At 43.7% G+C, this 16165-nt stretch overlaps 1 protein-coding gene across 1 annotated transcript in view; it reads right to left on the bottom strand.

The window, feature by feature from the left end:
* The window catches only part of LOC130295328 (CD48 antigen-like), a 94089-nt gene that overhangs the window by 22433 nt on the left and 55491 nt on the right, over positions 1-16165 (bottom strand). Inside the window, exons 3-4 of the mRNA XM_056545967.1 lie at positions 3950-4264; positions 1180-1446 (exon numbers count right to left, since the gene is read on the bottom strand). Coding sequence (XP_056401942.1) covers positions 1180-1446; positions 3950-4264 — 582 coding nt within the window. The remainder of the gene's footprint in view (positions 1-1179; positions 1447-3949; positions 4265-16165) is intronic.

Here is a 16165-nt window from a genome sequence, read left to right as displayed (position 1 = left end):
GGAAGTCGCTTGGTGATGGAACGCGTGGGGTTTCAGCGTGACCCCGTCCATCGCACACTTCAATCATTTTCACCAGTTTGGACTTTCATCTGTGTCTCTTTCCTAAGTATCCTATTCATTGTATCTGTGCACGTTTTGCCTTTGGTATTGTTAATTCGTGGATATGGTTATGATATGGATGTAGGGACTTTTTCACCAAATTATTGTTATTCCAATACTGGTTAGTAGGTATTGAGTGCGCAATTTAGGACGGGGTCATTTCCTGCTGGAGGGGGTTCATGGCCCCTCTCCAGGGTTGTGCTAGGCTCTTAGTCAGCAGTTTTTAATGATTTTAATTATCTTTATGTAATAAATAATGTGCTATTTTGGATAAATTGTAATAAAATACCAGATATATATAGATATGTCATAGGGGTGTGCGCTTTTTTCAGCGATAGTCTATCTTTATAGTGTATGCATATCTTAGCCCCTGTCCTTTGGATAGGGGATAAGATGTCTAGGGGCGGAGTACCCCTTTAACAAATAACAAAGAATTTTCATGTTAGGCTCGAAGACCTGGAGTAAACATTGGCGTTACAATCGAAATAAGTAAAATATGTGTTGGGCAACTGTTTACCATAGAGTATATAGAGTATATGAGAATAGTAGAGGCAGATTATTAAAGGGGTACTCCGGTGGAAAACTTTTTTTTTTTTTTTTTTTTTAATCAACTGGTGTCAGAAAGTTAATCAGATTTGTAAATTACTTCTATTAAAAAATCTTAATCCTTCCTGTACTTATTAGCTGCTGAATACTACAGAGGAAATTCTTTTCTTTTTGGAACACAGAGCTCTCTGCTGACATCACGACCACAGTGCTCTCTGCTGACATCTCTGTCCATTTTAGGAACTGTCCAGAGCAGCATATGTTTTCTATGGAGATTTTGTCCTATCCTGGACAGTTCCTAAAATGGACAGAGGTGTCAACAGAGAGCACTGTGCTTGTGATGTCAGCAGAGAGCTCTGCCAAAAAGAAAAGAATTTCCTTTGTAATATTCAGCAGCTAATTAGTACTGGAAGGATTAAGATTTTTTAATAGAAGTAATTTACAAATCTGTTTAACTTTCTGGCACCAGTTGATTTAAAAAAAAGTTTTCCACCGGAGTACCCCTTTAAATGAAGAAGTGGGTTCTTGCGTTACCTTTGTCTGGGTTACAGGCGGATGACAAGGTGTGGTTACTCGACTGCTCGCTCACAGGGTTTTTGGCGTTGCACGTGTATGTACTGTTGGCATTATCGCTGGTGATGCCGATCTCTAACGTGCTGCCCTCATGGCTCAGGTTCTTATCGTCTTTCCTCCAGCCGAGGGTCACATTCTCCCCGGTATCCATCAAGCAGTTCATGGTGACCATACAGGTGTCGTTCAGGGAATCCTCTGTTACCGTCACCCTCAAATTTGAGATCCGTTCTGTTCCGATGAAAATATAAGAACATATAAGTGACTGAAAACTAAAATAAAATCTTTTTGTGGGATTTGAAAAGAAAGATTTGTCCAGTAAGAAGTACGGTGCAAAAAAGATTATTGTAGAATCAACAGGAATACAAAAAAAAAACATAATGCCAACGCGTTTCGGATCAGTGGCGATCCTTAGGATTGCCGATGATCCGAAAGGCGTCAGCGTTATGGTTTTTTTTACGTATTCCTGTTGATTCTACAATAATGATCGTTTTTGCACCGTACTTCTTAATGGACAAATCTTTCTTTTCACATTTGTTATTTGGGGCAGAGAGGGCTACCGCCCGATCCGTGCACAGGTGCTGTGAAGGTGGAGGATAGAGCTGTCTGCTTTGTTCTTTTTGTGATTTGCTCCATTGTGATATTGGCTATAGATATTCAGTTTTGCTCAGTCTAATGCTCCCTGTGTCTCTGGTGGTGGCAGGCTCCTCCGGCACTCCATGCGGTTACTCCACACACTGGTGGCAAACCCAGCCTTGTATGTCCTTTTCCTTCTCCCTTCCTTTCAGTATCTTGGCACAATGTTGAGCACCACAATACTGTCCACTCCAGGACCGGGACAACCAGTGCTGAAGTTCACCATCACCTCCTATACAGAGTCGGCTCTGCCTATAGGCAAAATAGGCAGCTGCCTAGAGGGCCATCTTGACAGGGGGCACCGCTCTGTCTGCTGCAAGAAAGTTAGACAACCAGCATCCAAACCACCCACTCAGCCAAGCAGCATGAGGAGGAGTTTTGTTACAGTCTGTCACCCCAGTAGTAAGGAGATTACATGAGGAGGAGGTTTGTTACAGTTTGTCACCCCAGTAGTAAGGTGATTACATGAGGAGGAGGTTTGTTACAGTGTGTCACCCCAGTAGTAGGGAGATTACATGAGGAGGAGGTTTGTTACAGTGTGTCACCCCAGTAGTAAGGAGATTACATGAGGAGGAGATTTGTTACAGTGTGTCACCCCAGTAGTAAGGAGATTGCATGAGGAGGAGGTTTGTTACAGTGTGTCATCCCAGTAGTAGGGAGATTACATGAGGAGGAGGTTTGTTACAGTGTGTCACCCCAGTAGTAAGGAGATTACATGAGGAGGAGATTTGTTACAGTGTGTCACCCCAGTAGTAAGGAGATTACATGAGGAGGAGGTTTGTTACAGTGTGTCACCCCAGTAGTAGGGAGATTACATGAGGAGGAGGTTTGTTACAGTGTGTCACCCCAGTAGTAAGGAGATTACATGAGGAGGAGGTTTGTTACAGTGTGTCACCCCAGTAGTAAGGAGATTACATGAGGAGGAGATTTGTTACAGTGTGTCACCCCAGCAGTAAGCTTATTACATGAGGAGGGGTCTTGTTACAGTGTGTCACCCCAGTAGTAAGGTAATTACATGAGGAGGGGTCTTGTTACAGTGTGTCACCCCAGTAGTAAGCTTATTACATGAGGAGGGGTCTTATTACAGTGTGTCACCTGAGTAGTAAGGTGATTACATGAGGAGGAGGTTTGTTACAGTGTGTCAGCCCAGTAGTAAGGAGATTACATGAGGAGGAGGTTTGTTACAGTGTGTCAACCCAGTAGTAGGTGATAACATGAGGAGGAGATTTGTTACAGTGTGTCACCCCAGTAGTAAGGAGATTACATGAGGAGGAGATTTGTTACAGTTTGTCACCCCAGCAGTAAGCTTATTACATGAGGAGGGGTCTTGTTACAGTGTGTCACCCCAGTAGTAAGCTTATTACATGAGGAGGGGTCTTGTTACAGTGTGTCATCCCAGTAGTAAGGAGATTACATGAGGAGGAGATTTGTTACAGTTTGTCACCCCAGCAGTAAGCTTATTACATGAGGAGGGGTCTTGTTACAGTGTGTCACCTGAGTAGTAAGCTTATTACATGAGGAGGGGTCTTGTTACAGTGTGTCACCTGAGTAGTAAGGTGGGACACGTCAAGGGCCGTGCCAATGGGCAGAGTCAAGAGGGCAGAAAAATAAGCTTTTGCCTAGGGTGTCAAAAATCCTTGCACCAGCCCTGCTCCTATAAGATGTCTACCTATGGAGGAGACGAAGTTCAACAGAAGTCCACTGGATTAATATGCACCAAATTTATTAAGAGTCTCTTGCCATTTGGTTGTCCATACACAACAATTCACTCCAATTAATATACTCTACACATTTCTGGTGTAGAGTATAATAAATCTGTCGGGCCATATGACCACCATTCCCATAAAACCCTCCCTCGGATCAGGGCAAAATTTAAATAGTCACAAATTGTTGTACAAAAATAATGCACCAAAATTAGCAACTTTTTTTCTGCCAAAAAGAGGCTGGATCTGGTTGGGATCATTGTGCACCACGGCCCCTCAGCTCTTTACCCAAAAGGGCAACCACTGGACAATTACAACTTACCCTTAGACATCTTATCCCCTATATTATGGCCTTAATTTACATCTATGTAACTTATATTTTTTTCTTTACTCACCGTAGACTTTGACTCTAATGTTACAGAACTCTTCTTCTCCATTTTCCTTTTCAAGCAAGAGCTCGTATTTCTTTTCGTCGTCTTTCTGTAAGTTGTGTATCACCACTGACCCATTGTTCTCGTTGAACTGGTATTTAGGATTATTTAGAGGTTTTCTATTGTATTTTAGTAAAGTCTTCCTTGAACTGCCTTCTGTGTGTTTTAAGAGGAGCGTTTCATTTTCTAGTTTTGAAGGTAATGTATATAGAACTAAAGGTTCTCCAAGGATCCCATCCAACTTGATGACAATATCATCTTCACATAGTTTGGATTCACCTGTAAAAAAAAAAAAAAAGCACAAAGTAAGGATTTGGCTTCTTTTTTTTATTATTTAATGTAGAAAAAAAAACAGATAAAAAAAGACACAAAATAGAGATGTGGCACTAAAGTGACAGGTACAAAAGACGAGATGACGGTAAAAGTGTGCAAACAATGGCAGAGGACAGGTAGGTAAGTCACAAGATACTGGACAAATGTCATGAAAGCCACAGCAATGTCTAAGAAAACCAGAACCAGAAGAATAGCTGGACAAAGAGGGACACACAATAGTGGACAGTGACCTATATAATTACCTACATAAAGAGACAGGACTCAAAAAGATAGGAGCAGAACAACAATGCCTGCCATGTGTGCAGTCTATCACCATGCACCTACAAACCCCAACACACATTTCGCTGAAGCTTCGTCAGGGGGCGTGGAGACATCTATGTGATGTTGCAGCCAATTGTTTTTCACACTGAGGCCAAGGATTGGCTGCATCGTCTTGCGACTGAAGGAAGTGATGTCATGGCCGCAGGACTGGCAGACACAACTGGAGAGGTGGTGGGGTTAGGCAGGGGCAGGCTGACCGTCCGGTTCGATCGGATGTCGTTCGAGGGCCCGGCCGGGTACGGGGACTGCCGTGCCTGAGGATCCAGGACACTTGTCCTGGATTCCCAGCGGACAGCGCTGCGTGTATCACACATACAGGAGAAGGGCGTCCCCTCTGTGTGAGCCGTATCTGCCACTTACACAGAGGAGACGTGACCTCTGCCCCAACATAGTGCAGGCGCCGATTACGTGACTCATCGGCGCCTGTACTGTAGAGGAAGGAAGATGTGGGCCCCTGCTGCACTCCGGAGGATAAGATCGCTTTGTGGGACACATACAGGTGAGCATCACTTTCTTTTCAACCTGGGAAGGGGAAAACTCTGCTGCCTGCACCTACCTACACCTACTAGAAAGGGGGGGGGGGGACTCTAACTCTGCTGCTTACACCTACTAGAAAGGAGGGGGGAGAGAGACTAACTCTGCTGCCTACACCTTCTAGAAGGGAGGGGACTCTAACTCTGCTGCCTACACCTACTGGGGGGGGGGAACTCTAACTCTGCTTTCTACACCTACTGGGGGGAGACTCTAACTCTGCTGCCTACACCTACTGGGGGGGGGGTGACTCTAACTCTGCTGCCTACACCTACTGGGGAGGAACTCCAACTCTGCTGCCTACACCTACTGGGGGAGGGGGAAAAACTCTGCTGCCTACACCTACTGTGGGGGGATCCTGCTGCCTACACCTTCTGTGGGGGGACCCTGCTGCCTACACCTTCTGTGGGGGGACCCTGCTGCCTACACCTTCTGTGGGGGGACCCTGCTGCCTACACCTTCTGTGGGGGGACCCTGCTGCCTACACGTTCTGTGGGAGGACTCTGCTGCCTACACCCACTATGGGAGAACTCTGCTGCCTACACCTAGTGTGAGGGAACTCTGGTGCCTTCACATAATGTGAGGGAACTCTGCTACCTACACCTAATGTGAGGGAACTCTGCTACCTACACCTAATGTGAGGGAACTCTGCTGCCTACACCTAATGTGAGGGAACTCTGCTGCCTACACCTAATGTGAGGGAACTCTGCTGCCTACACCTAATATGAAGGAACTCTGCTCCCTACACCTAATGTGAGGGACTACCTACTATGTTCTTGCCTAGCTAATATGGGACAAACTACTAAACTAATAGGAGGGCTACTTACTAAATACATAGGGGTTTTTCATAATGCCCCTCCCGAGACTAGACTGTGCATCCGCCACTGGGTGGAGGGGGTACTGGCTACCTACTTGACTAACTCCCTGGCTATCTAACTACCTACATACCTGGCTGCCTAACTAATTACCTACATACCTGCCAACTAACTACCTACATACCTGGCTGCCTAACTACCTACCTACATATCTTGCTACCTACTACATACCTGGCTACCTAACTATGTACATACCTGGCCTTCATACATGGCTGCCCAAGTACCTAGCTAGCAACCTACCTACATATGTAGCACTGCTAGCACAATTTAAAACTTATGAAAACCTATAGCTTATGCTTCTAGGACCTCACCAATGGTGCATAATGGTGTGGGCAATGATAGATATAACAGCGTTTTCTCAGAAATTGATTTTTAATTCAGATTATAAAATATAATATATAAAAATGTAAACAATAACAAAATGTCACATTACACTGGCACTGTCTAATGAAAATCTCACTGGGCCCTAGTGAGATATCCAAGATGAAGTATAAAAAAAGATATATGAATAAATTGATGTTCTAATGAGTCCATAAATCTGCAGATAAAAATAAAAATAAAATAAATCCACAAAAGGTGTGGATAGATGTTTGGGTTTATGGCAAAATAGTTTTATAACATAAAGTCAATAAAAAAGTTGATGAATGGATGATACAGAGTATCTCTCACCACTGCTTCTGGCTTGATGAATTATGATGGATGAGTCGCAGCCTTATATTCCTCGTGTGCCCCAATATGGTGAAGGGGGGCACAGGTTAGTATGTCTCCCTTAGCAGCCCCGTTGGCAGGGGGGCGCAAATGGATGTTGCGTACCATGAGCGGAGGAGCATGCAGCAGTTTCAGCGCTGGGGACCTCGTTCGCTGTCCGGCTTAACACAGATGGTACTAGTCTGGCACTCCGGCAGGAGTGTCAGTTGGCTCATATGCGACAACGGGTCTGGCGGTGATGGTATGCCCCCGGCGTACCATCACCGCCAGACCCGTTGTCGCATCCGAGCCAACTGACACTCCTGCCGGAGTGCCAGACTAGTACCATCTGTGTTAAGCCGGACAGCGAACGAGGTCCCCAGCGCTGAAACTGCTGCATGCTCCTCCGCTATCGGAGCTCACGGTACGCAACATCCATTTGCGCCCCCCTGCCAACGGGGCTGCTAAGGGAGACATACTAACCTGTGCCCCCCTTCACCATATTGGGGCACACGAGGAACATACGGCTGCGACTCATCCATCATAATTCATCAAGCCAGAAGCAGTGGTGAGAGATACTCTGTATCATCCATTCATCAACTTTTTTATTGACTTTATGTTATAAAATTATTTTGCCATAAACCCAAACATCTATCCACACCTTTTGTGGATTTATTTTATTTTTATTTTTTATCTGCAGATTTATGGACTCATTAGAACATCAATTTATTCATATATCTTTTTTTATACTTCATCTTGGATATCTCACTAGGGCCCAGTGAGATTTTCATTAGATAGTGCCAGTGTAATGTGACATTTTGTTATTGTTTACATTTTTATATATTATATTTTATAATCTGAATTAAAAATCAATTTCTGAGAAAACGCTGTTATATCTATCATTGCCCACACCATTTTGCACCATTGGTGAGGTCCTAGAGGCATAAGCTATAGGTTTTCATTATTTTATATTATTGTTGCCGGTGGGGTCCGGCTTTAGCTTTAACCGCCTCGGTCCTTCTGTTGTGAGCTGCACCTTATTTTAAGTTTACAATTTAAAACTTAGCTTTTAATTGTAGCAAATAATAAAAAGCTCAAAAAATAAAGAAAGAAAGACAGGGGTATATTTGCAAATAAACATACATATCAACCGCCATCTTTGTGCCCACGTGTTCATATGCAATAACAGAATGATATATATTCCATAGTACGGGACTCACTTTACTCAGGATTTTACCTCTCTTATCTTGCGTCTGGGTATCCCCGCCATCAGTGTCATGGTGGATATCGCTACAGCAAGGAGCAACATATGCTAAACTAAGGCTGTTATAACTAAGATTCCTGATGAAACGAAACGCGTCGAATCTGAACTGAATCCGAACTTAGGAGCTAAGAAGTAGCCACCTGATGAGAACCCGGATACATGAATGAAGCAAGTTCTGGACCACAGTTTTTATTTGACTATGCACATTGTAATACTAGAATAGGACTTTTTGCAACTGGCACATTTTAGGGGTATAGTGCAATATACATCACGAGGGGGTCGTGACGTAACGGCCACGCTCCCTCAATGCAAGTCTATGGGAGGGGGCAAGGCAGCCACCACGCCCCCTTCCATAGACTTACATATAGGGGGCGTGGCGTGACATCACAAGGGGGCATGGCCGTGACGTCACGACCCCCGCCGCCTGCTACAAGCATTCGGAACAAAATATTAAAGTACCCCTTTAAGAACCAGACAATTTTTGTCTGTTTTCAACCAGGGTGCCTCCAGCTGTTGCAAAACTAGAGCAAAAATCTGAGCAGTCACACAGCCCCGCAGAGGGAAAAGCATAGAAACCTATATTGTGAATGGACTGACCCACAAAATAAAGGTAAAATTATTACCACACGGTGAACACAGAAAAAAACCCGGAACAATTGTGTTTTTTAAAAAATTATATGATACATTATATGATAAATTAGAAGATAATAAACACATCTCATTCTGCTCATCAATGGAAACATTTTTTTTTAAGGCTCTTAGAAGGTAAAGAGAAAAATAATAAAAATTTAAATATTAAAATTTGTATTAAATGTAGAACATACAGTATACTGTATAACCTTGAGAAAGGTCTCATTGTGAAGACAGAAACGTAGCGCTGTAACACGATGGGTGAATAAACCGCCATATTTTTTTATTCTACATTTGCCGCTTCTTTTTCTACATACGGTACATCATAAATATAACATACAGCACATGTTTTATTATTCGTGTATCAAAGAATTTTCACATTTTCACTTCCTGAGCCCCATCCTGTACACCCAAATAATATTCGGAGCCCTCAGTTACAAAGTGATAGAGAAAATGTATTGACATTACCAACTGTGTTTAGTTTTAAAGAGGTTCTCCACCTAATATGGAAGCTATACAAAATACTTGTCTTATCTAAAACATGATCGGATCCCTACCTGATTGAGAGTCCAGTCTCCGAATCTCACACCTGCGCACAATTTGTATGCACTATGCAGTATCAAGATTTGGAAACAGGGCTTGGCTTCCAGCTGACTCTCAATCAGGCAAGGTGCCAAAAGTCACAGAGGGGTTCCCAAACTTCTGAGGTGCGAGCTCTGCCTCCAAAACTGGCACCTGCACACAATTTGTATGCACAGCGCAGGAATGAGATTTGGGAACAGGGCTTGGCTTCCAGCTGACTGTCAATGAAGCAGGGACAAAGATAACAGGGGGATAGAGGACGCGTTCCAGCCCTCAGCATTTATGGGGATTGGGAGCGCTTCTGTGACTCTTGGCCCAGAGAATACTACTGGAACCCTCCTTGATTGACAGTTAGCTGGAAGCCAAGCCCTGTTTACAAATCTCATTCCTGTGCTATAAATAAAAATTGTGTGCAGTGCGAGATTTGGAGACAGGGCTGTCAATCAAGAAGGGACAGGGCATAGAGGGGGAGTGAGGAGGCGTTCTAGTTCTGAGCACGTCAGGGGCTTGGGAACGCCTCTTTGACACTTGGCAGCTGACAATAAAAGCATTCTTCTATGTTATGGAAGCACAGACAGATATATGAAAGGTACCACGTGTCTCCTTGCCCTATCAGCTATCTAAGAGTGTCAGCAGTTCGGAACGTGACAAATTCTCTAAAAAAAAAAGTAAACGAAATTTTTAAATGCTGGGTGTGGGCGACTGGGGTCGTGACGACATGCACATGCCCCAAAGTGATGTCACGCCATGCCCCCTCAATGCATGTCTATGGGAGGGGGCGTGGCAGCCGCTGCGACCCCTCCCATAGACTTGCATTGAGGGGGTGTGATGTGGCGTCACTAGGGGGCGTGTGCATGACGTCATGACCCTCGCTGAAGGCACCCAGCGATCGGAACAAAATGTTTCGGATGCTGGGGCAGTGGAGTACCCTTTTAAGCTAGCCACAGACCTGATAACTGATTGGTGATTTTGTGTTGGATGACCAAACGCTTCCGCAAACATAAAAAAACTGTATTTTTATATTGGCTGATTGCACAGTTAACTTCATTATATGCCTGAAAAATAAATAACTAACTAACTAAATAAATATGTTGAGATCAGTTGTTGATCAGTTGTTGATCCCATAGTCATACAGACAGGTAATATATCAACATTACATGATGACGGACACAAAAACAAAAAGTAACACTGTGTAATTACCAGAAAAAATAACATTTACTTGACTGTATTATAGACTGTATTATAGACCTAAAAACCCAAAAAATGTTTAAGGGATATCACAAAAAAAAGCAACTCAACAGCCATTAAACCAGTGTTTCCCAACCAGGGTGCCTCCAGCTATTGGAAAACTACAACTCCCAGCATGCACTCCCCCATTCCAGCATACACTACAAGATTTATTCTGCAGGAGGACACTTGCCCAACCCTTCTCTACTCTGACATCCAGAGTCAACAGAGAGTTGAGAGGCCATTATACAGATAGATCATTGTTTCCCAACCAGGGTGCCTCCAGCTGTTGAAAAACTACAACTCCTAGCATGCACTCCCTGTCCCTGAATACACTACAAGCTGTATTCTGCATGGGAACACTTGCCCAACTCTTTTCTCCTCTGAAACCAAGAGTCAATCCAGAGTTGTGAAACAATTATTCAGATAGATCAGTGTTTCCTAACCAGTGCTCCTCCAGCTTTTGCAAAACTACAACTCCCAGCATGCCCGGGCATGCTGGGAGTTGTAGTTTTGCAACAGCTGGAGACACCCTGGCCGGGAAATACTGCATTAAACACATGCTAAAAAAAATGCTTAAAGCATTGGTGGGCAACCAAAAATTTTCTAAAATGGAATACCTCTACCCAATAATGTACACACAGAGCCCGATGAGAACCCGTGAGGTTCCTATAAAGGTCACAGTACACCATAGAAGAAAAATTCTACAAAATGGAGACACACTCACCAAAATGGTAAACGACCATACAAAATACTCCAAAAACACACCAAAACACTGCCATGCTTCCAGTGTAGCTCCGCCGAAGTCTATCGTGGTAATACTTCACGGGGCTCAGCTGTGCAAAACTTTCAACAGGAAACCTTTTCTTAACCTGAATGCAAAAAATATATGTACCCAGGAAATGGAAAAATATTTGGGTGTAATAAGCATTTACAGTGTCTTTTTGGCTTGTCTTCATCCTGTTGAGAATTGTTTTTTAACCTATCTTTGTATCAGTAAATATGGGATTTTGAGACACCAGTAAAAAGGGGTCATTGGACCTCCCCATACTTCTGATTGCTGAGGGTCCCGGAGATCATGTGAGGTGACATTTATGGTCAGAAGGTGTCAATGGAAGAGACATAAAAGAGTAAAGATAGCGGGGTCCCTTTGTGGTGACCATAGGGGGTCGTGGTGTTATGCTGGGAGAAGAAGACCCAGTCCCAGCAAGGCGCTAGGCTTCCAAGGTTTACTCTGCACCTCCTTTTGCACCAGTCTATACTGTAAAGGAATTACCATCTATCCTGCCTCATTAAATGATCTGTAACCTTGTACTGGAGTATTTATTGCCCCGTGCCTTTATTGCCCAGGAGAAGCTGTCTCAAACCTCACACCGCGTATAGGCTAACGGTGCCCTGGCGTCACGAAAAAGGTTAATTTCACGGTGGTAGGGGTACTATGGAGGGGAACAGAGGAAAGGAGGTGGCAGGGGCTCTTGGTGGGAAAGGGGGCAGAAGCCTGGATGAGAACAGGGCCAAGGGTTCTCTTAAAGGGTACCTTTCATCAAAAAAACTTTTGATATATTATAGATTAATGTACGCAGAATAACTTTCCAATTGCATGTTATTAAAAATATGCTTCTTTCTATAAAATTTTCCACTTTGAAAAAATTACCACTAGAGGTCTCCCTACCAGTCCTGGCCGCAAGCCCTTTTTATAGATTTCAGACTCATGCTGGAGTCCTAAATCTCAGACTGCACTGTGCCAGGACACAGACAAGCTCAGATGGCAGCTCTGAATCGTCTCTGTGTTTACAACTGAATCTGCAGAGAGAAGAAAGATCGGAGCTCAGATAGTAAAATGAATCAGGGCATGCAGTAAGGCAGAGTCAGGAGTTTGCTCTGCTGTGCTATGAGCACAGTGCTGGCTCCTGCCTGTCTGATTGAAAGGCAGGGAGCAGTGCTGAGCTTGTCTGTGTCCCGGCTGCAGTCTGAGATTTAGGACTCCAGCACGAGTCTGAAATCTATAAAAAAGGCTTGCAGCCAGGACTGATAGGGAGACCTCTAGTGGTAATTTTTTCAAAGTGGAAAATTAAATAGAAAGAAGCATATTTTTTAATAACATGCAGTTGGAAAGTTATTCTGCATACATTGATCTATAATGTATCAAAAGTTTTTTTTTGTTTTTGATGAAAGGTCACCTTTAAGACGCTTCCCATTTTCTCAATAAAGGCTATTGAGGATTTTCGCTCACTTCCCTAGAGGGTTAAATGTGGCTATCAGCCATGCAGGAAACTATGGTGCCTTCCTGCTTTTTTATTCTAATAAGAAGCTTGACTATTTCTTTGAAGGACACTGACCGCTGCAGAGATGGTGCTACTCCTTCTCTTACTGATACCTTTATGGGGTAAGTACCATAAATGTAGTTCTTTTTATACATATGGCATGATATTGAAATTTGTGCTGCTCCTATATTTAGACTTGTATACTTTTGATAAATTGTAACAACCCCTATTTGCCGACCAGTTTGATACATGCTTCCCGGCCAGGGTGTCTTTGGTTTTTGCAAAACTACAACTCCCAGCATGCCCGGACAGCCAACGGCTGTCCGGGCATGCTGAGAGTTGTAGTTTTGCAATAGCTGGAGGCACCCTTGTTGGAAAACACTGATCTGTGTGTACGATGGCCTCTCGACTCTCTGTTGACTCTGGATGTCAGAGGAGAGAAGGGTCGGGCAAGTGCCCCCCTGCAGAATAAATGTTGTAGTGTATGCGGGGATGAGGAGTGCATGCTTGGAGTTGTAGTTTTGCAACAGCTGGAGGCACCCTGGTTGTCTTGGATTATCAGTTTTTACAGGGTTACGGCCATCTGTTGCTTTCTGGTGTTATCATTGTCTTGATGGACATTTGGCCTATGGTAAGAAAGTGTTCTCCACCATTCTAATTTCTTATTACTGTATCTATATATATATATATATATATATATATACACACATATATACTGTGTATATATATATATCATATTTATATATATATATATATATATATATATATATATATATATATATATATATATATATATATATATATATATATATATATATATATATATATATATACAGCCTCAAGAGCTTTATGTCACATACAACAGTGCCAGAAAAAAAGGTTTTCCTCCATGTCAGCACCTCATGCAATCTGGGTAAAGGGTGTACCAGCGTATTTTGTACCTTTTATATTTTGATGCTTTATGCAAATTGTTGTGTACCATTTTTGGTGCCGAGTAGAACCATGGAAATGGGCACTGTCAGATCCCAAAAAAATGTATATGTTGCTGCTAATGAAATATAAAGACCTTTTGTAATATGGTTGTTTAAAAAAAAAAAATATTTAATTTAAAAAAAATGGTCCCCATACCTACTGGGACACTAACCAGTCCTGCAGCAGCTTGTCCATGAGTCATGGACAAGAGATGACTAATGGACAAGGCTGCATGAGCAGACACACCAATCACATCCCACATCCACAAGGAGGGACACACCCCCTCCCACCACACACCAATCACCTCCCACCACCCCAAGGGAGGGGCACGCCCCCTCCCACCACACACCAATCACCTCCCACCAACACAAGGGAGGGGCATGCTCCCTCCCACCACACACCAATCACCTCCCACCCCCACAAGGGAGGGGCACGCCCCCTCCCACCACACCAATCACCTCCCGCCAACACAAGGGAGGGGCATGCCCCCTTCCACCACACACCAATCACCTCCCACCACCACAAGGGAGGGGCACGCCCCCTCCCACCACACACCAATCACCTCCCACCACCACAAGGGAGGGGCATGCCCCCTTCCTGAGAGAATTTCTAACACTGTGAGGGATTTTTATAATAAATATAGGTGATGGAGGCCAAAAAAATTACATTACACATTGTCAGGATTAAGTACTGAATAACATTCTTTTTTGGGGGGGATCTGACAGGCATGATTTAAAGAGTACCTGTCATGATCTTGTTAAATGTTATAATCCTCTCAATTCACTGCCCCCATCATGATAAACCACCCCCGGCCTTTATTTGTATTATTTTTTAGTTTTGTACCTTGATATTGCTCTGTATTTTCTGCTCAGTCTCAGTCAGATTCACAGACTGGGAAGGGGGCGTTCCCCAGCAGGCGTGACATCATCTGAAGCCATACAGGGGAGAACTTCCTCCCTCACTCTGCCACACAGCCCAGAGTAGTTCAGTGTGAGATGAGCTATGATTGGCTGAGGCTGTACACCCCTCCTCAGCACTCCAGACTGCAGTTCCTGATTTTAGACTACTGCCAGACCAGCAGGAGTCCAAAGTCTGTGCAAGAGATGGGGGGAAATGTGCACTGGACAAGTAGGGAGACACCTAGTGGCAGCTTTTTTTAAAACACAAATAAAACATAGAAGACTTCATTTATTTTTTTCAAACAAAGTACATTAGAAAGATTTTTTATTTACCATAAGGAGTGCAATAGCAAAAATTAGTTTTAAGGAGAGTGCCCATTTACATTTATGAAGCAATGGGTTAGCTGTTAAATACAACATGTAGCATCATACCGGTCACAAAAACAAAGACAAAAATTTTTTTTTTGAGAATTACTTACATGAAAAATCACCGCCCCCCCCCCCATGTTTTTGTATGAAATGAAGACGAACATCAAAATCCAAGATCTGTTTGCCTGTGCACATTTCTATCTCGATAATTCGAGCTTGACGCCTCTTCTAGGCCTCCTGAGACATTGTAGGATTTCCTCTCGCTCTAAACCCACAGCCCACACCTTCTTCATATTGACAAATTTACTGTAAAAAAAAAAAAAAAAGGCAAAAAGTGTTGTATTGGGGGATTGTTAGGCAGTTTTATACTGTAATGACGGTATTGGCGCTGATGAAGAACCTGTCGGCTCTGGGCTCGTGCTTCCTGGTCAGTACCAAAAACTTGTCTAATAGGAAATAGCAGCTGGGAAACCGGTTCCTACAACACTTTGAAGTCCGATTCAGGAAAATCACGTATTGTTCTAGCGCAGAACCTTCTCAACACAAAATCACCATCGACACCATACAGTATAACAGAGGCTTTCCTGCTAGAGCTCATTGTGAGGAAGAAAACCTCCGGTGGTTAGACTGCGACTCTCCTGCTCCCCCCACTGTATAACAACTTAGAACGGTGGTACTCCAACTCCCAGCATGCCCAGACAGCCAAACACCTGTCTGCCTCCTCCAGAGGATACACACTAATCATGAAAGGTAAATCAAGGCTTCCCTTTTGCAAAACTTCAACTCCCAGCATGCCCGGACAACCAAACAAATGTCTGCCTCCTTCAGAGGATACATAATAGTCATGAAAGGTAAATCAAGGCTTCCCTCTTGCATAACTTCAACTCCCAGCATGCCTGGACAGCCAAACACCTCCTTGCCTCCTCCAGAGGATCCACACAAATCATGAAAGGTAAATCAAGACTTCCCTTTTGCAAAACTTCAACTCCCAGCATGCTCGGACAGCCAAACACCTCTCTGCCTCCTCCAGAGGATCCACACTAATCATAAAAGGTAAATCAAGGCTTCCGTTTTGCAAAACTTCCACTCCCAGAATGCCAGACACCCTAACACCTCTCTGCCTCCTCCAGAGGATCCACACTAATCATAAAAGGTAAATCAAGGATTCCCTTTTGCAAAACTTCAAGTCCCAGCATGCCCGGACAGCCGTTGGCTGTCCGGGCATG

Source organism: Hyla sarda, chromosome 11, assembly GCF_029499605.1.
Source record: "Hyla sarda isolate aHylSar1 chromosome 11, aHylSar1.hap1, whole genome shotgun sequence".
NCBI classification, from domain to species: domain Eukaryota; kingdom Metazoa; phylum Chordata; class Amphibia; order Anura; family Hylidae; genus Hyla; species Hyla sarda.
Note: the sequence above shows the minus strand (reverse complement) of the source record. Positions and strands in the feature narration are given on the sequence as shown.